Source organism: Lithobates pipiens, unplaced genomic scaffold, assembly GCF_037356315.1.
Source record: "Lithobates pipiens isolate NorthernLeopardFrog02 unplaced genomic scaffold, aLitPip1_a1.2 Scaffold_16, whole genome shotgun sequence".
Lineage (NCBI taxonomy): Eukaryota > Metazoa > Chordata > Amphibia > Anura > Ranidae > Lithobates > Lithobates pipiens.
This window is the reverse complement of record NW_027507748.1, coordinates 72,507,353-72,532,693: the sequence shown is the minus strand read 5'-3', so window position 1 is coordinate 72,532,693 and position 25,341 is coordinate 72,507,353. Positions and strand designations below refer to the sequence as shown.

Sequence of the window (25,341 nt, the reverse complement as noted above, 5' to 3'; positions counted from 1 at the left end):
CAAGGGTCAGGAATAATGGCGTTCAGAGGAAAATAGAATATATATGTAACATACTGCAGGAGTCAGGAGTACTGTAGAGTTCAGAGGTCAGTAGTTTGTAATGCAGACTAGTGCTGGGGGTCAAGAGTTCAGAAAAAAATATTATGTATATAATAGAGTACCAAAGTCAGGAATACTGTAGAGAAACACATTGGGGGTGTGGCCTGTACAGAGTCTAGGCTAGCGATTCTCAACCAGGGTTCCGTGGATCCCTAGGGTTCCTCCAGGAGGTTGCTAGGGGTTCCTTCAGCATTGGGCCATTTCCGCCTCTCGGATAAGTTCCCACTGACACCATTGATCTTTTTAGCTATCTGTAAGGAGGTAATACTTCCCAATGACAACAAGTGTAAGGACCATACTTCCCACTGACCATCATACTAATGTCTCATGAGTGGTAGATTTCTCATTTTTAGCAGGGTTCCCCTGAGACCGGAGAACTATTTCAAGGGTTCCTCTGTGTTGAAAAGGTTGAGAAAGGCTGGTCTAGGCTGAGGCTGCTTCTACTCTTTACACACAGGGATTTTGTGTGATGTGTGGCTTTTGGGATTTCCTTTTTTTTTTATTTCTTATCGACGTCTACAGAGCTACGATGAGCTCCTTTCCTGCCTGCAAGCTCGGCAGCTGACAAAAGATGAGGACCTGTCGGAGCCTTCAACAGCACCCTCAGTTTTTTTATGTGTTCACACTGGTGTCCTTACCATCCAATAAAGTGAGAGGACATCTGCCCAAAGTGAGAAGAAATCCCACCTCTGACAGTTGTCGCCAAAACAGGTGTCACCATTGGGAAACATTCCCTCTATGCCTGTCCCATTTGCTTTGAGCTTAGGTTATTTGAGCACCTTAGATGAAAACTTCTGGTAATAATTAAAACTATCCATGAAGTGGGGTCACCCCCACACTATAAAAGGTTATATTCTTGTTTTTTCCAAGGGTAAATTTCGTTTTTACTTACCTTACCCCTAACTCCCGCAGGCTTCCTCTCCTCCACAAGATTGGTCCTGACGCCCCTTCTCTCTTTAGCGCTCTCCGGTAGCTGCACTCTGATGTCATCATGTACAATGCTTGACCATCAGTCCTGCATTGTAATGGAGAACGCTGAGGGCCCATCAACAACCCAGAGCTTTGGAGGAAAGTACCAGCTGTAAAAACTGCATTTAAAATGAATATAGACCAAAAAAAAAAAGAGAGAATTTAACCCTTGCTGTGTAGAGAAGCCCTAAGTCAAGGGTAGTTTTCATGGTTGTCCTGAATTTCAGCTTTAAAGCGGAAGTAAATGCCCACTTGGTGATTTTTATCTACAGGTAAGCCTATAAGTCTTACCTGTAGGTAAAATGAATATCTCCTAAACCGTTTAGGACATAGTCACCTTGATTGCATCCAGTTATATCTCTGATGCATGCCTTGCCAGACCTTCAGAGCTTCGTGCCGTAACTGAAGGCTCATGCGCACGTGCGTGATGCTACCGCAGCTCCAGCCAATCACATAGTCTGAGCGCGTGAACCCAGAAGAAAGACTGGAAGGGAATAGGTCAGTCCTCTCAGTGATGACAGCACAGCGCTGGAGGGCTTAGTTCCAAGGTGTGTATTTCATAATGTGCTAGTGCTAGTATAAATTGACTTACAAGTTTAAAAAAAAAAAAAAAAAAAAAAAAAAAAATTATTCTTAGTGGTTTGTAAACCGCTGTTTACAAACCACTAAGAATTTTTTTTTACTTCTGATAACATCTGCATTCTTCTGTGAACGTCCAGGCAACTTTTAAACCTGTTACCAGTTCATTCTGGTATCAGGGAAAAATGATAACCATCCCGTACAACCGGCCAAAAGCTTCACATGTGATATATGAAAAAGAAGTACGTGGCATACACCTTCCAATGTAAGAATCCCCCCCCAGCAACCGCACATCACAAGAGACAAAATGACTACATGAGAATATGCAAAGGATTGCAGTGACAAGGAGCGCCCAGGTCACCTTCCATGCCAACTGCCCGATCCCGGAATGTCTCTGTAAAGTGAGCGTCCTCGCATTACAACCCGCAGGCCTTTAACCCTTTTCTGGCAGAAGTCATACAAATCCAATCACTTGTCACAAGATTCAAAATCTGCAGTTGTGTAATAATGTACTTTACCATTTGTCTTATAAGATTTGAGCCATTCACAAATTAGCGGTTTAAAACGTGCGGATTGTATATGCATTTGTAGCGTGTTTTAATGCGGTTTGTGCGAGAAGCGCATGCATTTTTCTTGTTTCCAAGGATACCTTGGGTCCTTGGGATTTTTTCATTTTACTACTCCTCCATTCTAAACCACATAGTATGTACATTTATGTTTCGTGAGCGTTATTGCATTTTTTTTAGCATGCACCATCACACACATATAATTTGATGAACACACATGCAACTTGAAGAATGGAGTTCCTGCCTGAAACTGTGCAGTCGTTACTTGTACATGCATGGAAAATGAAGTAAAATGCTTTTGAACAGAACCTGAGATTGCATCTCCAAATAAATTTTATATATATATATATATATATATATATATATATATATATATATATATATATATATATATATATATATATATATATATATATATATATATATATATATATACACACACACACACACACATACATACACACACACACACACACACACCAATTAGCCATAACTATATAGCCATTGAAAGGTTACATAAACAACATTGATTCTCTCATTACAATGGCATCTGAAAGTAGATGGGATATATTACGCAGAAAGGAAACATGTGGTCCCTGAAGTATACGTGTTGAAATCAGGAAAAAAATAAAAATGGGCATTGTAGTTTGTTGTGTATTGGGCTGCGTAGCCTCAGGCCGGCCCATGCTGACCCATGTCCACAACCAAAAGTACACACAATTGGTACATGAGCATCAGAACTGGACCATGGAGCAATTCAAGAAGGTGGCTTGGTCTGATGATGAATGTTAATTTTTAATTTACATCATGTAGATGGTCGGGTCCGTGGGTGTCACTTACCTGGGGACAAGATGGCACCAGGAAGCCGTATATGGAGAAGGCAAGCCAGTGGAGGCAGGGCAATTCTTTGGGAAAGAGAAACCTTGGGTCCTGCCATTCACGTGTTAATTGACATGTACCACCTACCAAACATTGTTGACTAAGTGCACCCCTTTATGGAAACAGTATTCTCTGATGGCAGTGCCCTCTTTCAGCAGTAACGATCCCTGCCACTCTGAAAAATGGTTTGAGAACACGACAGCATTTTAAGGTAGTGATTTGACTTCCAAATTTCCAAGATCTCAGTCCAATGGAGAATCAGCTGGATGTGCTGGAAAAACCCAAGTACAATTCATGTAGGCCCTACACCGCAACCTACGGTGGATGTAAACCCGATTCATGAAAATTGAGCAGGGCACATATATCTGCACTGTTTTCTTATCTCTTTCAAAGCCCTGTGTCTCCTTGCTCCTTGCTCCATTCTTCTATTATCAGCCTGATAACTTCTGACAAGTTCTCCATCATGTGTGATAAAAGCAGGCAGAGTTCTGTGTTGGGGAGGATGCTAGAAATAGATTAAACGTCTCTACCTATGAGGAGAGGGGGGTATGTGCACCTTTCCTCCAATCAGCTGTCTTGGCTGTATGCCCGGGCTTCACTGCAGTGCTAACCAGGAAGAGAAAATCTAATGCCGCGTACACACGAGCGGATTGTATGGCGTACTTAGTCCGTCATACAATCCGACGGACAATCCGGCGTACTTTCCACTGAACGGACTTGACCACACACGGATACACAAACAGTCCGTCGAAAGCTTGCGCGATGACGTGTACAGCACGTACGACGGGACTAGAAATAGGAAGTCCAAGACACAGCAAAGCACCCTTCCGCCGTGTAAATCCTTTCTGGGCATGCGCCATTCTTAGTCCGTCGAACTAGCATACTGACGACCGTATTGTCCGCTGAAACCAAAGTACGATGGACAGATTTTTGGAAAAAACGAAAATCTTAGTACTCCGGACTGCACGCTAAAAAAGTCAGCTGAAGCCCACACACGAGCGGATTGTCCGCTGAAATGTGTTTCAAGTTTGACCGTGTGTACGCGGCATAACACAATGTGCACTTTCTAAACAGTATATAAAAGCTGAAGACAGTAGATATACAAGAAAAACCTATGTAGGGAGATTTGTTTCATCTCTGTATCATCTGAGGCTGTTCACTTCACTAGGTATATGTGAGGGTTTCCATCCACTTTAACCACTTGCCGACCGGGCCATAGCCAAAAGATGGCTATTGCATGGTTGGGTTTATCTGGGTGGGCGTCCATGGACGTCCTTCCAGAATCTTGCTCCCGCAAACATCTGTGACTGCCGGGTCCAGTAGACCCCGCGCATCACGGTAAACGGCTGCTGGTAGCAGCCGTTTACCAGGTGATCGCTCTGTCAAATGACGGAAACTGGTGTCATGTCATTACGCCGGTTCCTCCCACCGCTCTCTGTACCAATCGGTACAGTGCAAGGGGAGAGGGGGAGAGATGGCAGCAGCACTGTGGGCTGGATGTGTAGTGCCCACAGCGCTGCTCTGTGCTAATACTCTCCCCATACTGTGCAATACTCTGCAATTTTAACAGAAACAAAGATTTTTTATTTTTTTTTTAACCAAATTATCTCCTAAACGTGCACCCTGACGACATCAGAGCATGCTCTGTGAAGAAACGGACTATGCGCAGGAGTGACATCACATGGCTCCGGCCAGTCACAGAGTCCACAGCCGCGGAAGGAAGAGGGGCGAAGATGGACATGGCCTGCACAGGGGACAGCGCGGGATTCGTTTGCAGGTAAGCGTCATATAATGCGATGCATACTAGTCCATTATGCTTTTAATTTGCAGACCTTGCGGGGAGCAAAAGAGGAAGTAAAACCCATCGGGGTTTCCATCCTCTTTAAGGGATCTGCTACAGACGACTTGGTGCCACAGACCACAGCATACTTTCAGAGGTCTAGTGGCATCCATGCTTTGGTGGCAAAAGGGTTATCTACTTAATAGGTGGGTGGTCATAAAATGATGGTCCACTGCCACCACCATACAACCGCCAGCATGCGCAAGTAGTAAACAAACTTATATAAATATGTGCACCTCATCCATGAGCAGACCCAGGAAAGCATTCATTGCAAAATGAGATTTTTCTTAGGTGTGAACCTACTAACTTTTGACAGATGGAGGTAGAATTCAAATCTTTACATGTGCGATACCCAATGTCCCGTTCAGCCATATCCTATGCAAAACACACCCAAACTGCATGCTGGAGCTCGGGAGTGTACTTCTCGAAGGCACCGCAGTTCTGCCATTGCTGAACATGGGTGGGAGTGATATTGCTCTTTCCTGGGTGCTCTGGAGAACCCTAGGCATTAACAGGCCTTTTTGAAGTATATTTCCACAGAAAGAGCAATCATTTTTCTAAAATAAAACGGTTGTATCCGATTGATAAAGTTAGTCACATTTTTTTTTTATCCTGCAAAATGACCTGATTAAAATATCAGAGTGCAATGTGAAGCCAGGCATCCTGCAGCAAACACAAGGTTGATTCTTTCATCGGGACGGATCTGTTTAGATCAGCATGAATATAGCTCTGTTATTTCTAAATGACAGTATTAATAAACCCTTCAGCGAGCTTGGAGGCACAAAGGGAGTCAGTTTTCACTATAATTCAAAAGCAGCACAAAATCAGCTCCTTTGTTCGCTTGGAATACAGTACAAGTCCTGCATATCTTTATGTCTTTCTACAGCCCCTTCCTCCTGGAGAGTCTCGGCTTTTGATGTCTTGTAATAGGTGGGGGGAGGGTCAGAGGTTCTCGAAAAGCTACAACAGGTTACAATGTTATTGGAGAATCCAGAACAAAAAATTGTCGCACCGCCACCTAAACATCAGAAATTATCTGCATGCTATATAACCCTCTGCGGCAGGCTGGGTACTATGCCACAACGTGCAGCTGCCAGGGCACACCATACAGATGTAGGCTATGTACCCACCTAGACTTTACCAATAAGGACAGAACAATAGGTAAAGCGGTCAATACATGGATCAAAATACAGCTGATTCGGCAGGGACTGGCTGAATTTCAATCCATGTATGGGCACTGAGGTTGTACAGAAGTCAGTCTACCGATTGACGTCTGTACAACCGCCCTGTCGGGTTTCCCCCACTTGATCAGCGCTGCAGGCTATAGCCCGCAACACGGATCAGTGTATCTTATAGCGGAGAAGTCTTCTAGCTGTCAGAACACAATAGCTCAGTGGGAGGATTAATGGGGAAATCGAGACCATCCGCTGGTTGAAAAAAAAAAAAAAAGTTACTCATCTATGGAGGTGCCTAACGGATCAGTTTAACTGCTTGCCGATTAGCCGCCGCAGTTCTACTGCAGCAGAATGCCACGGCTGGGTGAAACAATGTTACCTTATGTCGCTTCACCTTTTGGCCATTAGGGGCAAGCGCTCACGCCTGTGGCATGTGCCCAGAGTGTCTGGCAGGTGTGCTGACCGCTGGGCACACGTGTAAAACACACAGATCCCGTTTCTTTCAGGGGAGTAGAAACAGACTGTGTGTTCATACCTCTCCTCCTAGACAGTCCCATCCCCACTACAGTTAGAACACACCTAGGGAACACAGTTAACCCCTTAATCCCCCCTAGTGTTAACCCCTTCCCTGCCAGTGACATGTATACAGTTATCAGTACATTTTTATAGCACTGATCACTGTATAACTGTCGCACATCGCCGTCATTACTAGTAAAAAAAAAAATTATAAAATTGCCATAAATCTATCCCCTATTTTGTAGACGCTATAACCTTTGTGCAAACCAATCAATATACACTTATTGTGATTTTTATTACCAAAAATATGTAGAAGAATACATACTGGCCTGAACAGAAAGAAAAATTATCTTTTAAAAAAAAAAAAAAAAATTTTTATTTTTATAGCAAAAAGTTAAAGCAAAATATTGTGTTTTTTTCAAAACTGTTGCTCTCTCTTTTGTTTATAGTCAAATTTGTTTGGGTACAGCGTTGCAAGACCGACCGTACAATTGTCAGTTAAAGCGACACAGTGCCGTATCGCAAAAAATGGCCTGGTCATTGAGCAGCTAAATCTTCCGGGGCTCAAGTGGGAATACACTGCAGCTGAGCTAAATTTATATATATATATATATATATATATATATATATATATATATATATATATACATACATATATACACACACACACACACACACACACACACACAATAAGACATCCCAGGAGGCTGTGAATCTGAAGTACCGCGTTGTAATCAGCCAGAGTCATATTCAAGACCAGCTGCACATCTGTGCATGCACAGGATCAAGGGAGCATCATCGGGGGGGGGGGGCGGCTATGTAAACGAGGGAGGTATAGCTGGCTCCAGATTTAAGATGGAGGCACAGGGTGGGACATACGGCTGAAAAGCGGTGGGTTAAAAAAAAAAAAAAATTCACTGGGTTATACGTTTAACCTGTATCAGCCCCGGAAGATTTGGCTGCTCAATGACCAGAGCACTTTTTGTAATACGGCACTGCGTCGCTTTAACTAACAATTGCGCGGTCATGCGAGGCTGTATCCAAACAAAATTGACGTCCTTTTTTGCCCACAAATAGAGCTTTCTTTTGGTGGCATTTTATCATCTCTGTGTTTTTTGTTTTGTTTATAGCGCAAAAAAAAAATAAAAAATAAAACACATTTTGTACTTTTTGCTATAATATCCCCAATTTATTATTATTTTTTTTTTTTAAAGTAAATTTTTTTCTCAGTTTAGGATACGTATTCTTCTACATATTTTTGATAATAAAAATCACAACAAGCATATATTGATTGGTTTGCGCAAAAAAGTTATCGTGTCTACAAAATAGGGGATAGATTTATGGCATTTTTATTATTATTTTTTTACTAGTAATGGCGGCGATCTGCGAATTTTATCATGACTGCGACATTATAACGGACACAACTGCAGGGGGAGGGCACTGACTATAGGAAATGACAGATCGTGGTTCCTAGCTATTAGGAACTCACAATCTGCATCTCCTCTCAGAACAGAGCAGGGATTTGTTTACACACAGATGTCCCTGTGATGCCTCTTGTGCACGCGACCACCAGTCACAAGCATCGGCACCCCCGCAGTGCAGGTTGCGTGCTCCTGATATCCCGCTTAAAGGAGCTGACGTAAAGTTACGACAGCTTGCGGGATCGTGCCGATCTGCCGCCGTATAATGGCGGCGCTGGTCGGCAAGTTGTTAAGGAGCATCAAAAGGAAAAGCTGGCCAAAGATGGAGCGATTATATCTTCCGAATTCTCGATTCCCCAATCAACACAGTGCATGTTCCTACACCCTAAACTCACTCATCCAGGATCTCCCACAGAGTTGGGAACATGAAATGGTCTGAAATGTCTTGGTATGCTGACACCTTAAGAGTTCCCTTTACTGGAACTAAGGGGCCAAGCCCAACCACTGAAAAACAACCCCACATCATAATCCCCCCTCTACCAAATGATTTGGACCAATACACAAAGTGAAGCCCATAACGACACGGATGAGCGAGTTTGGGGTGGAGGAACTTGACTGACTGGCCTGCACAGAATCCTGACCTCAACCTGATAGAACACCTTTGGAATGAATTCAAACAGAGACTGTGAGCCAGGTCTTCTCATCCACATCAGTGCCTGACCTCACAAATGCGCTTCTGGAAGAATGGTCAAACATTCCCATAGACACACTCCTAAACCTTGTGGACAACCTTCCCAGAAGAGTTGAAGTTGTTTTAGCTGCAAAGGGTGAGCCAAGTCAATAATGAACCCTACGGAGTAAGGCTCCATGTACACCAGCAGCTCCCAAACTTGAGGAGCTTTTGGCTCCCTTTCGTGGAAGAATTGCGTTCAGGATAGAAACATTTTGACCGCCGGCCGCAAAACATGCACTTGCCACAGCCAATGGTCAAAGTAATTCAAGTGTACATGAAGCCTTAGACTGGAATGCCAATAAAGCTCATATGTGTGTAAAGGTAGGTGTCACAATACCTTTGGTAATATAAATGTAGACTCTCTTAATCAACACTGACTATTTTAATCCTTATTTAGCTAGCATTAAGACATGGATAGGAAGGTATACTATATTTACTTGTTTAAAAATATTTTTTTTATTATTATTACATTTTTTTCCCTCAGTTACTTCCTGGTTTCTGGCCTAGGCAAATGTCATACATCCCAGGAGTGTTTAAGGCCATTTTTTTCCCCAGAGGAGGGGCTCTCTCAGCTAAGCACTCCCACCTGAGTTAAGGGCAGGTGGATTCCAGGAAGCAAATGCTACATCAATCATCTGGCCTTAGAGACCACAGCTAGAAATGTTTGGGGAGGCGTTTTTTTCAAGTGATTTAACAAAATAAATCATGGAGACATGGATGTATAGGGGAGTTTGCTTTTAATATTAAAAATTAATTTTCAACTAGCGGTGCTCAGATACAGTTTAGTTCTGCTTTAAAAACAGATGCCAGAGGTGGCTAATTGTAACATTTCTAGAAAAGCAGCTATGGATTATGCAAAAAAAAAAAAAAAAAAAAAAAAAAAAAAGCCAGAGTTGACTATTTTTAAGCTGATCCCTGAGCACAAACTGCAGAAGAAAAAAATAAATAAAAAAAGAAGAAAGCGTACAATAGAAAAAATATGTATTAAGATTAAGGATGAGCTCAGGCGTGTTCGGATGGAACACGTGCAGAGCCCGCCAGGAAGTCGGCGCAGCGCTAATCACAGGCAGTGAGACATTGCCCCGATGTGCGGCTGCAGAGATCGGGCAATGTCTCACTGCCTGTGATTACCACAAACACGCCTCAGCTCATCCCTAATTAAGATATTAAAACACAAATGTTCAGTAATGATTTGTCAGCTATGTCCTATCCACAAATAACAAAAAAAAAATTGTTGTAATGAAAAAAAATAAAAATAAAATGTGTATATATTAAAATATTTATTAGAAGAAAAAAAACAAAAAAAACAAACACAAACAAAACACTCACGGATTCTACTAGGTGTTAAATAACTAAATACTTTGTAACAACACACACTCAGGCTGGAGGAAACTACACACTCTGCAACTGGAGGAAAGTAGAGCAAATGCCCCGAGCGATATGGTGTCATCTCTCAAATAAATAAAAGGTTCCGTGTCTCCGGTGTCACAGGAACTGCTTGTGGCAGACTCAGATATTGTTTTTTTAACAAAGAGTTTCTAATAAAAAAGCACAAATACAGCCAATTGTAAAAAAAAAAAAAAAAAAAAAATATATATATATATATATATACAATACAAAAAAAATAATGATAATAATTGCAGAATATTGATCCTGAGAGTTCTCAGATCGCATATGGGGATCAGAAAAGATTTTTATTTATTTTTTATTCCCGTTAAAAGTAAATTGCACACACAAATCTTTTCGTCGAGTTTATTGCCGTCCTCTGATCAACTGCATGCTTAGGGTTTTTAACCTATATAAGAACCAGTTGCTACAGACAACAGCTACATCAAAGCACAATGGCGCTATGCAAAGGGAAGTAACCCCCAGCAACAAGGTTGCATTTGCTTCCCATCAGCCTCTCAATGAAGTATTGTGAAGTGCAGCAACCGATCACTCACCAGTCTGACTACAGAATGCACTGGCAGCTATAAACAGATTAATTTGCCCCACTAAAATACTGAATAAGTTTAAAGAAGAACTCCAGGCAAAATGTTTACTTTCCCCATGCAAGTGGGCTGTGCCTGGGTTGTAGTGGAATTTCCCTCTCCCAAGCAACATTGATTGTTTTAAAGCCTCACTACTAGCATTAGTAAAAAGATAGGAGAGTATGTGTGTATTATGTTATATATATATATATATATTTTTTTTTTTTTTACATTTCTTCAGTTACTTCCTGGTTTATTGCCTAGGCTAATGATGTCATACACCCCAGGAGTCTTCAGGACGGGTTTTCCCAGCTAAGGGCAAATGGATGCTAGGAAATAAATGCTACATGAATCATCTGCCCTTACTCAAGGTGGCCATGGCCAGAAATGCCAGGGGTGGATTTTTCAAAGTGATTAAAAAGTATAGATATATGGATGGGTCCATCCCTGCAGTCCTCACATCCAGAGCTGGTCTATGGGTGTGATGACATCAGGAACAGTCCATTCACAAGACCGCTAGAGTGCCAGGGGGTAGGAAGTAGAGGTCGACCGATATATCGGCCAATATTTGGCGGTTTTTAATTAATCAGCATCGGCCGATTGTGCAAAATTATATATTCAGCGAGACTTGCAAATGACTTCAGTAATAGAAGTCAGTGTAAGTTGCCTGGAGACTTGAGTGAAGCTACTTGTCTCCTCTCTGGGCAGTCTGCCAAGAAAAGATCAAAAAGATACAATGTTTACACTTGAATGAATGAACTCAACTCAGTGTGTAGAGTTCTCAGTTTAACCATTTAAAGACAATCTTTTTTGACACTTGATGCTTACAAATAAAAATCCTGTATTTTCTGCTAGAAATTCACTTAGAACCCCCAAAACTTCTATATATTTTTTTAACAGAGATCCTAGGGAATAAAATAGCGGTTGTTGCAATATTTTATGTCACACGGTATTCGCGCAGCCCATTTTTTTTCATCCAAAAGTTTTGATTACCTGTTTTTGTGTAATATATTAAAAAAAAATTATATATTTCATTCTAAATTATACATACAAGTGAACAAGGGAACTGTTTGGATGTTTGTTTTGTTTAATAAATGTAAGAAATTTTCTGTATTACTTAAGCCTGCTTTTACACTGGAGCGAGCAGGCGTTGACGGTAAAACGCGGCCAGTTTTAGTGACGCTTTACCGTCATTTTAGCGGGGCACTTATAATCCAGCTAGCGGCCCAGGAAGGGGTTAAATGTGCCCATGAAGCGCCGCTGCCAAATCGCATTGCAGGTGCTTCGGCAGTGGTGCCCATTCATTTCAATGGGCAGGAGTGGTGGAGGAGCGGTATACACCACTCGAAAGATGCTGCTTGCAGGACTTTTTTTTAACGTCCTGCCAGCGCATCGCCTCAGTGTGAAAGCACTCGGGGCTTCCACACAGACTGCAGGGGAGCCGTTTTGCAGGCACTTTACAGGTGCGATTTTAAAGCGCCTGAAAAACACCCCAGTGGGAAAGGTGTCTAACTGTTAGATTTTATGAGATGAAGGGGAAAAAATAAATAATCAGCCTAACATAGCGGCCCAAAAAAAATCGGCATCATATATCGGCCATCTGCCGTGGCGATTGCTAAATATCGGTATCGGCCAGAGAAAAACCCATATCGATCGACCTCTAGTAGGGGGGACCAGTATTGTACTCGGAGAATCGGCGGATTATTTATATAGTACATCGTAGAGCTGCACGATTAATAGTGAAGAATCGTTATTGCAATTTTTTTTCCCCGTTGCAATCTTGAAAAAAGTATTTCCAGATGCTTTCCATGCAGAGAATTCTCTCTGCCCCGCTAAAGCCAACAGCTATCAAAAAGAAAAGAAAAAAAAAAAAGGAAAAAATAACACATAGGCAGTCTGCCAAGAATCACAACATTCTTTAGCAGTGGAACTTAAGTAGAAACATTGTAACAATTTGTCCTTTAGATCAAAGGAATACACTGGTATGAAAATGAGGGAAGTTTTGCCACTTAAAAACACTAAGCCTTTTTCTGATATTTGTTGTTTTTTTTTTTTTTTTTTTGCTAGAAAATAATACTTAGAACCCCCACACATTATATATTTATTTTATAGTAGAGACCCTAGAGAATAAAATGGTGGTTGTTGCAATATTTTACGTCACACTGTATTTGCACAGCAGTCATTCAAAATGCAATTTTTGGGGAAAAAAAAATACGCTTTAATGAAAATAAATAAAAAACGTAAAGTTAGCCCAATTTTTTTATTGTATAATGTGAAAGATTTTACACAGCAAGAATCGTGATCTTTTTACTCTAAACAAAAAAAAAATTGTGATTCTCATTTTGGCCAGAAATGTGCAGCTCTAGTATATCGGCGGATACGTTTATCTCCGCTCGCCTCACCCCTAAATAAAAACGAGCCGTTAACCCATGCAACGTAAGCACAGCCCCACTGCATGGAAAAATAAAAAAAATGTTGCCCGGAGTTCTTCCTTAACACCTGTTTAAAATGTATAACCATTGCTAAAAATACAATGCTCCATAGGAAATGGTTAACAGGCTGATCAGATAGCGCTATAAACTCCCCCTGGAGCAGATCTGTTAGATTCCGTAACGTGGCAATGCACAGTCTTGACAAATAAAAACGCCAGACGACGTTTGATGTTATTTTTGCACAGGCGCTGCCGAATTCTTCCCCGTCTGTACAGCTGAATGACGTTGTGCTAATTAAAGTCTGTGTGTTCTGTAACCGATATGAAATAGTCAGCGAGGAGCAACGTGGTCAAGGAGCGTGTTGGGGCGTTTAGGTGTCCGCAGGACGCACAACGCTCTTAATGCAGAGCGCTGGTTGGAAGTGAATGGTTCAGAAGGGAAGAGATGAAAGGAGCAGGCACATAAACACCTAGCGGTGGGAGGCTCTTCCGAGCTGCAGCTTCCAATACAGCTTTGCATTGCAGCAATGCAGAGACGCCATCTTCTCTGGGTCTTAATCTTCCTTCAGTCAAATCCTTTTATCTATCGCCTCCTTAATACCCGCCCTAGGGAGGCAGACCCCCCCCCCCCCACCCCCCCCCTTCCCAAGGTGCCTAATTAGAAAGTCCCCTTTTATCCAGGCACAGAAAATAAAAATAAAAACGCAAAAAAAAAAAATGCTGCGTTTGAGTAGTCAGTCCATCCTATAAACAGTGTCATGTTTACCCAACACACACACACACCAAACCACCTGATCCAAGACAATGGGGTTAGAAGAGTGGGGCCAGAGCCTATTGAAAAGGCTAAATCATACAGCTGGTGTCAGCAATTCAGCCCATTTATAGGGGGATCTGCGTGCCCAGCCAGGCAGCGGCGGCCAATTCCGAACAGAAAAACAAAACGCATTCACTTTGCTTTGATGTCTCAGACAAACCAGACACAGAGGAGTTCTACAGACAGTCAAATCATCGCCATTCGCTGCTGTAAATAAATACGGGTCATCAACACGGCACAACGAGATCCAACCATTAAAATAATAAATAGAATTGCCATGGATCATTAAGCTTTTTTAAGCATATCAAAGCTTGCAGAGTAAAGGGTTAAACCCCAAATGACAAAGCCACAAAATTAATTTCTCTTTTTTTTTTGCATACTGTCCCAAATATTCACACTGCACCACCCAACAATACAGAAATATATAATAATGACATGAAGATTTCTAAGGATCAAAGTCGATATCATATAGGAAAGGGATGTACAAAGGGTAACAGGGGGGCATCGAAGGGTCACATAATAAGAGGGAGGGTACAAAGCAGGGTGGGGGGGTTGGAAATACATTTGCATTAGTTAGCAGTTACATTAATCAGGCTGTTCTTCTATGGAAGTTCTGGAAATCAAAGTGTTTGGCATGCCAGTAAGGTGCTGGGTATGGACGGTGCGCTTGGCACCCAGTGCTGCAAATGAGCCATGGGGGGGGGGGGGGGGGGGGGTCTTCCTCCTGTAAACAGACAGGGCCTCAATATTGGAGGGGGTGCATGTCATGGAAAGAGGGGAGGTGAGCATGAAAAGGCAGCTAAATTGGATGCATAGATGTCAAAGAAGGGGCACATGAAAGGGCAATGCATGGCATGTAATCAGGGTGCAGATGATAAAAGGAGGACAACGTAGGAGCTGTATGTGGACTGCAGGGCCAACATGACACCATGGCATGGCAAGCAAAGCTCAGAGGCTGGGAATAGAAGCGGATACATGGCATAAAAAAGGGGCAGCATGACATATAGAATATCAGGAAAAGCCATACACGGCTAAGAGGCTAATGAAAAGGGGTGCATGGTACCATGGCACTGCCAACCTAGTAAGGATGACAGAAAGGAAAAGAAGGATGCATGTCATGTAATGGGTAAGGAAGATGCATGGCATTTAAAGGGAAAGACCTGCCAGAGAAGAGATAGTGGGTGCATGTCGTGCAGTGGGTCAGGAGGATTCATGTCATTATAGGGTCAGGAGGTATGGCAAGAGCTGGTAGAGAAGAGAAAGGGGGTGCATGCCATTTAAAGGGTCAGGAGGAAGGGTAAGAGCTGGTAGAGAAGGGGGTGCATGCCATTTAAAGGGTCAGGAGGAAGGGGGAAGAGCTGGTAGAGAAGGGGAATGGGGGGTGCGTGTCATGTAAAGGGTAAGGGATGGTGGAGCAAGGAAAGAAGGGTGCATGTCATGTAAATGATATGAAGGATGCATGGTATTTAAAAGAAGAGAGATGGCAGAAAAGGTAAAGGGTGCGTGTCATGTAAATCACAAGGGCTGGTAAAGCAAGGAAAGAAGGATGCATGCCATGTAAGAGGACAGGAGGATGCATGGTGTTTAAAGGGTAAGAGCTGGTAGAGAAGGGAAAGGGGGTGCATGTCCTGTAAAGGCTGGTGGAGCAAGGAAAGGAGGATGCATGGTATTTAAAGGGTAAGGGCTAAGGGTGCAAGGAAGAAATGGTTCATTGTATTTAAAGGGTAAAGAAGATGCATGTCATGTAAAGGGTAAGGGCTGGCAGAGAAGGGAAAGCAGGATGCATGGTATTTAAAGAGTGAGGGCTATTGGAGCAGGGAAGGGGTGATCTGTATTTAAAGTGTAAATGGGGTGCATGTCATGTAAAAGAAAAGAGGGGTGCATGTAAAGGGAAAAGGCTGGGAAAGGAGGAGGCACGCTAATTAATGAGTAAGGAGAGTGCATGTCATGTAATGGGTAAGGGTTGGTGGAGCAGAGAAAGGGTTTTCTATGGTATTTAAAGGGCAAGGAGGATGCAGAACAGACTAAAAAGAGTGGAGGAGAAGGAAGGATGCATGCAATGTAAATGGTAAGAAGAGATGTAATGGGTGAGGACTGATGGTGGGGGAGATATGTCATGTACAGAACAGGTACAGGAAAAAGGGGCTGATGGAGCATGGTGAGGAGGATGAGCACCCTTCCATTGCCAATGTTATAGATGAGAGATGGACCCCCCAGTGGAGGACTGGAGGGCCCCCCCCCAGTGGTGGAGGACTCTGGTGGCCCCTAGTATAGGAGGACTCTGGGGCCCCCCCAATATAGGGGGAACTCGGGCCCCCCCCCAGTGGTGGAGGACTCGGCCCCCCCAGTGGTGGAGGACTCGCCCCCCCCCCAGTGGTGGAGGACTCTGGTGGCCCCTAGTATAGGAGGACTCTGGGGCCCCCCCAATATAGGGGGAACTCGGGGCCCCCCCAGTGGTGGAGGACTCGGGGGCCCCCCTCAGTATAGGGGGAATCGGGGCCCCCCCAGTGGTGGAGGACTCGGCCCCCCCCAGTATAGGGGGACTCGGGGGCCCCCAGTGGTGGAGGACTCAGGGGCCCCCCAGTCCTTCCATTGCCCCCAGACAGACGATACAAAGAGAAGAAGGTGTGATCCGACATTACATCACAATCTCCGGCATTGTATTCCCTGCTCCTCCCTCCCCCATCCATCCATCCCGATTACCTCCAGAGCCAGCGCTCCGGCAGCCAGGAAGAGCAGCGTTATATGGGGCAGCATGTCTGAGTCCGGGGACGGGAGCCGGGTGCGGGCTGTCGGGGCTCCTCCGCCTGTATACTGAGCTCTCCTCCTCCGGGCTGATATCTGCGGGATCGGGACACAAGCAGGACGGCTCGCCGCACTCACATCCACGGCACTGCTGCGTCAGCTGATCCTGCCCACCGGTGTCTGCCAGCGCCACCTGGCGGCCTGACCGCGGCACTGCGGCTGCATTGATACAATAGTGTGACGGGGAGAAGTGTGTGGCAGCACTGCCAACGGAACCCTCCCTCTCCTCCTCATAGAGTCACAAGGGCAGTCCGGGCTTCTAAATCATTACAGCCACCCTATGTCCATTTAATATATAATGTCTAGAAAAGTTTATTTGTTATTGTACAGCTCCGGACATTCCTCCCTTCTCAGTGTTACAGTATGGACGGTACCCCCAGCTTCCCTCCAGACGCGCACTTCTCCCTTCCTGCCACTGGGTGGTGCTTGTCCCCCTGGTATATGCAGGTCAATTGGGTTGTGTCCCAGTCAGAGCATCCCCAGTGTGCTGTTCAACTGCCCCCCCAGGTATGTCCCTGTGGGGTAGTAGGTCTAGTTATGTCCCTATGTGGTGGTAGGTCTAGGTGTGTCCCTGTGTGGCTGTTAGAGTTGCCACCTCATCCCTTTAAACCCGAACACATATGAATTACACAGGCTCTGAGGCTAATTTCATGCAGATAAGGCACCAAGTGAGTTTAATTATCAACTTAATCAGCCACAGAAACTGTGTAATTAATATGTGTTCGGTTTTAAAGGGATGAGGTGGCAACCCTAGTGGCGGTAGGTCTAGGTGTGTCCCTGTGTGATGGTAGGTCTAGGTGTGTCCCTGTGTGGTGGTAGGTCTAGGTGTGTCCCTGTGTGGTCGTAGGTCTAGGTATCTCCCTGTGTGGTGGTAGGTCTAGGTATGTCCCTGTGTGACGGTAGGTCTAGGTATGTCCCTGTGTGGTGGTAGGTCTAGGTATCTCCCTGTGTGGTGGTAGGTCTAGGTGTGTCCCTGTGTGACGGTAGGTCTAGGTATCTCCCTGTGTGGTGGTAGGTCTAGGTATCTCCCTGTGTGGTGGTAGGTCTAGGTGTGTCCCTGTGTGGCGGTAGGTCTAGGTGTGTCCCTGTGTGGTGGTAGGTCTAGGTGTGTCCCTGTGTGGTCGTAGGTCTAGGTATCTCCCTGTGTGGTGGTAGGTCTAGGTGTGTCCCTGTGTGACGGTAGGTCTAGGTATCTCCCTGTGTGGTGGTAGGTCTAGGTGTGTCCCTGTGTGACGGTAGGTCTAGGTGTGTCCCTGTGTGGTGGTAGGTCTAGGTGTGTCCCTGTGTGACGGTAGGTCTAGGTATGTCCCTGTGTGACGGTAGGTCTAGGTATGTCCCTGTGTGGTGGTAGGTCTAGGTATCTCCCTGTGTGGTGGTAGGTCTAGGTGTGTCCCTGTGTGACGGTAGGTCTAGGTATCTCCCTGTGTGGTGGTAGGTCTAGGTGTGTCCCTGTGTGACGGTAGGTCTAGGTATCTCCCTGTGTGGTGGTAGGTCTAGGTGTGTCCCTGTGTGACGGTAGGTCTAGGTGTGTCCCTGTGTGACGGTAGGTCTAGGTATGTCCCTGTGTGACGGTAGGTCTAGGTATGTCCCTGTGTGGTGGTAGGTCTAGGTATCTCCCTGTGTGGTGGTAGGTCTAGGTGTGTCCCTGTGTGACGGTAGGTCTAGGTATCTCCCTGTGTGGTGGTAGGTCTAGGTGTGTCCCTGTGTGACGGTAGGTCTAGGTATCTCCCTGTGTGGTGGTAGGTCTAGGTGTGTCCCTGTGTGACGGTAGGTCTAGGTGTGTCCCTGTGTGGTGGTAGGTCTAGGTGTGTCCCTGTGTGGCGGTAGGTCTAGGTGTGTCCCTGTGTGGCGGTAGGTCTAGGTGTGTCCCTGTGTGACGGTAGGTCTAGGTGTGCCCCTGTGTGATGGTAGGTCTAGGTGTGTCCCTGTGTGGTGGTAGGTCTAGGTGTGTCCCTGTGTGGTCGTAGGTCTAGGTATCTCCCTGTGTGGTGGTAGGTCTAGGTATGTCCCTGTGTGACGGTAGGTCTAGGTATGTCCCTGTGTGGTGGTAGGTCTAGGTATCTCCCTGTGTGGTGGTAGGTCTAGGTGTGTCCCTGTGTGACGGTAGGTCTAGGTATCTCCCTGTGTGGTGGTAGGTCTAGGTGTGTCCCTGTGTGACGGTAGGTCTAGGTGTGTCCCTGTGTGACGGTAGGTCTAGGTGTGTCCCTGTGTGACGGTAGGTCTAGGTGTGTCCCTGTGTGGCGGTAGGTCTAGGTGTGTCCCTGTGTGGCGGTAGGTCTAGGTGTGTCCCTGTGTGACGGTAGGTCTAGGTGTGTCCCTGTGTGACGGTAGGTCTAGGTGTGTCCCTGTGTGACGGTAGGTCTAGGTGTGTCCCTGTGTGACGGTAGGTCTAGGTGTGTCCCTGTGTGACGGTAGGTCTAGGTGTGTCCCTGTGTGACGGTAGGTCTAGGTGTGTCCCTGTGTGACGGTAGGTCTAGGTGTGTCCCTGTGTGGCGGTAGGTCTAGGTGTGTCCCTGTGTGGCGGTAGGTCTAGGTGTGTCCCTGTGTGGCGGTAGGTCTAGGTGTGTCCCTGTGTGGCGGTAGGTCTAGGTGTGTCCCTGTGTGGTGGTAGGTCTAGGTGTGTCCCTGTGTGACGGTAGGTCTGGGTGTGTCCCTGTGTGACGGTAGGTCTAGGTATGTCCCTGTGTGGTGGTAGGTCTAGGTATCTCCCTGTGTGGTGGTAGGTCTAGGTGTGTCCCTGTGTGACGGTAGGTCTAGGTGTGTCCCTGTGTGGTGGTAGGTCTAGGTGTGTCCCTGTGGCGGTAGGTCTAGGTGTGTCCCTGTGTGACGGTAGGTCTAGGTGTGTCCCTGTGTGACGGTAGGTCTAGGTGTGTCCCTGTGTGACGGTAGGTCTAGGTGTGTCCCTGTGTGACGGTAGGTCTAGGTGTGTCCCTGTGTGACGGTAGGTCTAGGTGTGTCCCTGTGTGGTGGTAGGTCTAGGTGTGTCCCTGTGTGGTGGTAGGTCTAGGTGTGTCCCTGTGTGGTGGTAGGTCTAGGTGTGTCCCTGTGTGGTGGTAGGTCTAGGTGTGTCCCTGTGTGGTGGTAGGTCTAGGTGTGTCCCTGTGTGACGGTAGGTCTAGGTGTGTCCCTGTGTGACGGTAGGTCTAGGTGTGTCCCTGTGTGGTGGTAGGTCTAGGTGTGTCCCTGTGTGGTGGTAGGTCTAGGTGTGTCCCTGTGTGGCGGTAGGTCTAGGTGTGTCCCTGTGTGATGGTAGGTCTAGGTGTCTCCCTGTGTGGTGGTAGGTCTAGGTGTGTCCCTGTGTGGTCGTAGGTCTAGGTATCTCCCTGTGTGGTGGTAGGTCTAGGTGTGTCCCTGTGTGACGGTAGGTCTAGGTATGTCCCTGTGTGACGGTAGGTCTAGGTGTGTCCCTGTGTGACGGTAGGTCTAGGTGTGTCCCTGTGTGGGGGTAGGTCTAGGTGTGTCCCTGTGTGGGGGTAGGTCTAGGTGTGTCCCTGTGTGGCGGTAGGTCTAGGTGTGTCCCTGTGTGGCGGTAGGTCTAGGTGTGTCCCTGTGTGACGGTAGGTCTAGGTGTGTCCCTGTGTGACGGTAGGTCTAGGTGTGTCCCTGTGTGACGGTAGGTCTAGGTGTGTCCCTGTGTGGTGGTAGGTCTAGGTGTGTCCCTGTGTGGTCGTAGGTCTAGGTATCTCCCTGTGTGGTGGTAGGTCTAGGTGTGTCCCTGTGTGACGGTAGGTCTAGGTATGTCCCTGTGTGACGGTAGGTCTAGGTGTGTCCCTGTGTGACGGTAGGTCTAGGTGTGTCCCTGTGTGACGGTAGGTCTAGGTGTGTCCCTGTGTGGGGGTAGGTCTAGGTGTGTCCCTGTGTGACGGTAGGTCTAGGTGTGTCCCTGTGTGGGGGTAGGTCTAGGTGTGTCCCTGTGTGGTGGTAGGTCTAGGTGTGTCCCTGTGTGGCGGTAGGTCTAGGTGTGTCCCTGTGTGACGGTAGGTCTAGGTGTGTCCCTGTGTGACGGTAGGTCTAGGTGTGTCCCTGTGTGACGGTAGGTCTAGGTGTGTCCCTGTGTGACGGTAGGTCTAGGTGTGTCCCTGTGTGACGGTAGGTCTAGGTGTGTCCCTGTGTGACGGTAGGTCTAGGTGTGTCCCTGTGTGGCAGTAGGTCTAGGTGTGTCCCTGTGTGGCAGTAGGTCTAGGTGTGTCCCTGTGTGGCAGTAGGTCTAGGTGTGTCCCTGTGTGGCAGTAGGTCTAGGTGTGTCCCTGTGTGGCGGTAGGTCTAGGTGTGTCCCTGTGTGACGGTAGGTCTAGGTATCTCCCTGTGTGGTGGTAGGTCTAGGTGTGTCCCTGTGTGGCGGTAGGTCTAGGTGTGTCCCTGTGTGGCGGTAGGTCTAGGTGTGTCCCTGTGTGACGGTAGGTCTAGGTGTGTCCCTGTGTGACGGTAGGTCTAGGTGTGTCCCTGTGTGGTGGTAGGTCTAGGTGTGTCCCTGTGTGGTGGTAGGTCTAGGTGTGTCCCTGTGTGGCGGTAGGTCTAGGTGTGTCCCTGTGTGGCGGTAGGTCTAGGTGTGTCCCTGTGTGGCGGTAGGTCTAGGTGTGTCCCTGTGTGGCGGTAGGTCTAGGTGTGTCCCTGTGTGACGGTAGGTCTAGGTATCTCCCTGTGTGGTGGTAGGTCTAGGTGTGTCCCTGTGTGGCGGTAGGTCTAGGTGTGTCCCTGTGTGGCGGTAGGTCTAGGTGTGTCCCTGTGTGACGGTAGGTCTAGGTGTGTCCCTGTGTGACGGTAGGTCTAGGTGTGTCCCTGTGTGGTGGTAGGTCTAGGTGTGTCCCTGTGTGGTGGTAGGTCTAGGTGTGTCCCTGTGTGGTGGTAGGTCTAGGTGTGTCCCTGTGTGGTGGTAGGTCTAGGTGTGTCCCTGTGTGACGGTAGGTCTAGGTGTGTCCCTGTGTGACGGTAGGTCTAGGTGTGTCCCTGTGTGACGGTAGGTCTAGGTGTGTCCCTGTGTGACGGTAGGTCTAGGTGTGTCCCTGTGTGACGGTAGGTCTAGGTGTGTCCCTGTGTGGCGGTAGGTCTAGGTGTGTCCCTGTGTGACGGTAGGTCTAGGTGTGTCCCTGTGTGACGGTAGGTCTAGGTGTGTCCCTGTGTGGCAGTAGGTCTAGGTGTGTCCCTGTGTGGCAGTAGGTCTAGGTGTGTCCCTGTGTGGCAGTAGGTCTAGGTGTGTCCCTGTGTGGCAGTAGGTCTAGGTGTGTCCCTGTGTGGCGGTAGGTCTAGGTGTGTCCCTGTGTGACGGTAGGTCTAGGTATCTCCCTGTGTGGTGGTAGGTCTAGGTGTGTCCCTGTGTGGCGGTAGGTCTAGGTGTGTCCCTGTGTGACGGTAGGTCTAGGTGTGTCCCTGTGTGACGGTAGGTCTAGGTGTGTCCCTGTGTGACGGTAGGTCTAGGTGTGTCCCTGTGTGACGGTAGGTCTAGGTGTGTCCCTGTGTGGTGGTAGGTCTAGGTGTGTCCCTGTGTGGTGGTAGGTCTAGGTGTGTCCCTGTGTGGTGGTAGGTCTAGGTGTGTCCCTGTGTGGCGGTAGGTCTAGGTGTGTCCCTGTGTGACGGTAGGTCTAGGTGTGTCCCTGTGTGACGGTAGGTCTAGGTGTGTCCCTGTGTGACGGTAGGTCTAGGTGTGTCCCTGTGTGACGGTAGGTCTAGGTGTGTCCCTGTGTGGTGGTAGGTCTAGGTGTGTCCCTGTGTGGTGGTAGGTCTAGGTGTGTCCCTGTGTGGCGGTAGGTCTAGGTGTGTCCCTGTGTGATGGTAGGTCTAGGTGTCTCCCTGTGTGGTGGTAGGTCTAGGTGTGTCCCTGTGTGGTCGTAGGTCTAGGTATCTCCCTGTGTGGTGGTAGGTCTAGGTGTGTCCCTGTGTGACGGTAGGTCTAGGTATGTCCCTGTGTGACGGTAGGTCTAGGTGTGTCCCTGTGTGACGGTAGGTCTAGGTGTGTCCCTGTGTGGGGGTAGGTCTAGGTGTGTCCCTGTGTGGGGGTAGGTCTAGGTGTGTCCCTGTGTGGCGGTAGGTCTAGGTGTGTCCCTGTGTGGCGGTAGGTCTAGGTGTGTCCCTGTGTGACGGTAGGTCTAGGTGTGTCCCTGTGTGACGGTAGGTCTAGGTGTGTCCCTGTGTGACGGTAGGTCTAGGTGTGTCCCTGTGTGGTGGTAGGTCTAGGTGTGTCCCTGTGTGGTCGTAGGTCTAGGTATCTCCCTGTGTGGTGGTAGGTCTAGGTGTGTCCCTGTGTGACGGTAGGTCTAGGTATGTCCCTGTGTGACGGTAGGTCTAGGTGTGTCCCTGTGTGACGGTAGGTCTAGGTGTGTCCCTGTGTGGGGGTAGGTCTAGGTGTGTCCCTGTGTGGGGGTAGGTCTAGGTGTGTCCCTGTGTGACGGTAGGTCTAGGTGTGTCCCTGTGTGGGGGTAGGTCTAGGTGTGTCCCTGTGTGGTGGTAGGTCTAGGTGTGTCCCTGTGTGGCGGTAGGTCTAGGTGTGTCCCTGTGTGACGGTAGGTCTAGGTGTGTCCCTGTGTGACGGTAGGTCTAGGTGTGTCCCTGTGTGACGGTAGGTCTAGGTGTGTCCCTGTGTGACGGTAGGTCTAGGTGTGTCCCTGTGTGACGGTAGGTCTAGGTGTGTCCCTGTGTGACGGTAGGTCTAGGTGTGTCCCTGTGTGACGGTAGGTCTAGGTGTGTCCCTGTGTGGCAGTAGGTCTAGGTGTGTCCCTGTGTGGCAGTAGGTCTAGGTGTGTCCCTGTGTGGCAGTAGGTCTAGGTGTGTCCCTGTGTGGCGGTAGGTCTAGGTGTGTCCCTGTGTGGCGGTAGGTCTAGGTGTGTCCCTGTGTGACGGTAGGTCTAGGTATCTCCCTGTGTGGTGGTAGGTCTAGGTGTGTCCCTGTGTGGCGGTAGGTCTAGGTGTGTCCCTGTGTGGCGGTAGGTCTAGGTGTGTCCCTGTGTGGTGGTAGGTCTAGGTGTGTCCCTGTGTGGCAGTAGGTCTAGGTGTGTCCCTGTGTGGCAGTAGGTCTAGGTGTGTCCCTGTGTGGCGGTAGTTAATGTATTTTTACAAATGAAAGTTCTCTGTGCATTATGTGGAATGCACGCGGTCAGCTACGGGGGGGGGGGGGGTTATTTACTAAAGGCAATTCCACTTTGCATTTCAAGTGCGCTGGAAATGAAGTCGCTGTAGATCTGAGGGGGACATGCAAGGATAATAAAAGAAAAACTGCATTTTCGCTTGCAAATGATTGGATGATAAAATCAGCGGAGCTTCCCCTCATTTTAGATATTCCCCTCAAATCTACAGCGACTGCATTTCCAAGTGCGCTTGTAGTGCAAAGTGGATTTGCCTTTAGTAAATCAACCCCAAAGCCTTATTATGTTTGCTTGTTGCCATGACAGTCCTAGCAGATCCCCCGTGAAGAGATGACTAAGGCATAGGTGTGTGCAGCTTATTGAATTAGGGTGGGCACCTCAAACCAAAGCTCAAACACACGTGTGTCTGTGTGTGTATGGAGATATATATACACACACACAAACACACACTCTTATAAATAAAGGTTAACAAACATTTTAAAATGTATTAAAACATTTTTAAATAAAAAAATGTATTAAAACAGTTTTCAATATAACAAAAATTTTTTTTTTACTTATTCATTAAATAATCTTTTAACATAAACAAAGCTTTTAAATAAATCTCTAATTCAAATAAGCAATTTTAAAAACTGCACGGTAAGTAGGATTTTTTTTTTTTTTTAATAAGTGTCATGTTTTAATATCTTGAATTGTATTTACTGCTTTGAATACATTTTTAGATCCCCCAAGAACAAGACATCTCCCCAGCAACTATAGATTCACCAGCAACAATAGATCCCCCACAAGAAAATACCCCCTCCCCCCCTCCCCAGCAACACTAGATCTCCCAGCCTGTGGGCATATGTGGTTAACCACTTTCAGACCGGACCATTTTGCTGGCTTAAGACCAGACCACTTTTTGCGATTCGGCACTGCGTCGCTTTAACTGACAATTGCGCGGTCATGCAACGTGGCTCCCAAACAAAATTTTCCCCACGCATAGAGCTTTCTTTTGGTAGTATTTGATCACCCTTGCGGTTTTTATTTTTTGCGCTATAAACAAAAATATAGCGACAATTTTAAAAGAAACACAATATTTTTTACTTTTTGTTATAATAAATACCCCCAAGAATATATAAAAAAACATTTTGTTTGCTCCGTTTAGGCCGATACGTATTCTTCTACATATTTTTGGTAAAAGCGATTATTGATTGGTTTGCACAAAAGTTATAGCGTTTACAAAATAGGGGATAGTTTTATGGCATTTTTATTAATATTTTTTTTTTTTTACCAGTAATGGCGGCGATCAGCGATTTTTATTGTGACTGCGACATTATGGCGGACACATCGGACATTTTTTACACTTTTTGGGACCATTGTCATTTATACAGCAATCACTGCTATACAAATGCACTGATTCCTGTGTAAATCACACTGGCAGTGAAGGGGTTAACCAGGGGGTGGCAGTGTAAGGGTTAAGTGTTCCTAG

General features: G+C 46.7%; 1 protein-coding gene across 4 annotated transcripts in view; it reads right to left on the bottom strand.

Moving 5' to 3' along the window:
* Positions 1-16,905, bottom strand: part of APP (amyloid beta precursor protein) — a 349,255-nt gene extending 332,350 nt beyond the window's left edge. For 2 of the 4 annotated variants that reach the window (XM_077480032.1, XM_077480035.1), the window contains exon 1: positions 16,696-16,904. In XM_077480032.1, the coding sequence (XP_077336158.1) occupies positions 16,696-16,749 (54 nt within the window). In that variant the 5' untranslated portion in view covers positions 16,750-16,904. Of the gene's footprint in view, positions 1-16,695 lie in introns of all 4 variants that reach the window. The other 2 variants (XM_077480033.1, XM_077480034.1) reach the window with 2 other exon arrangements.
* Between the last annotated feature and the right edge of the window lie 8,436 nt (positions 16,906-25,341).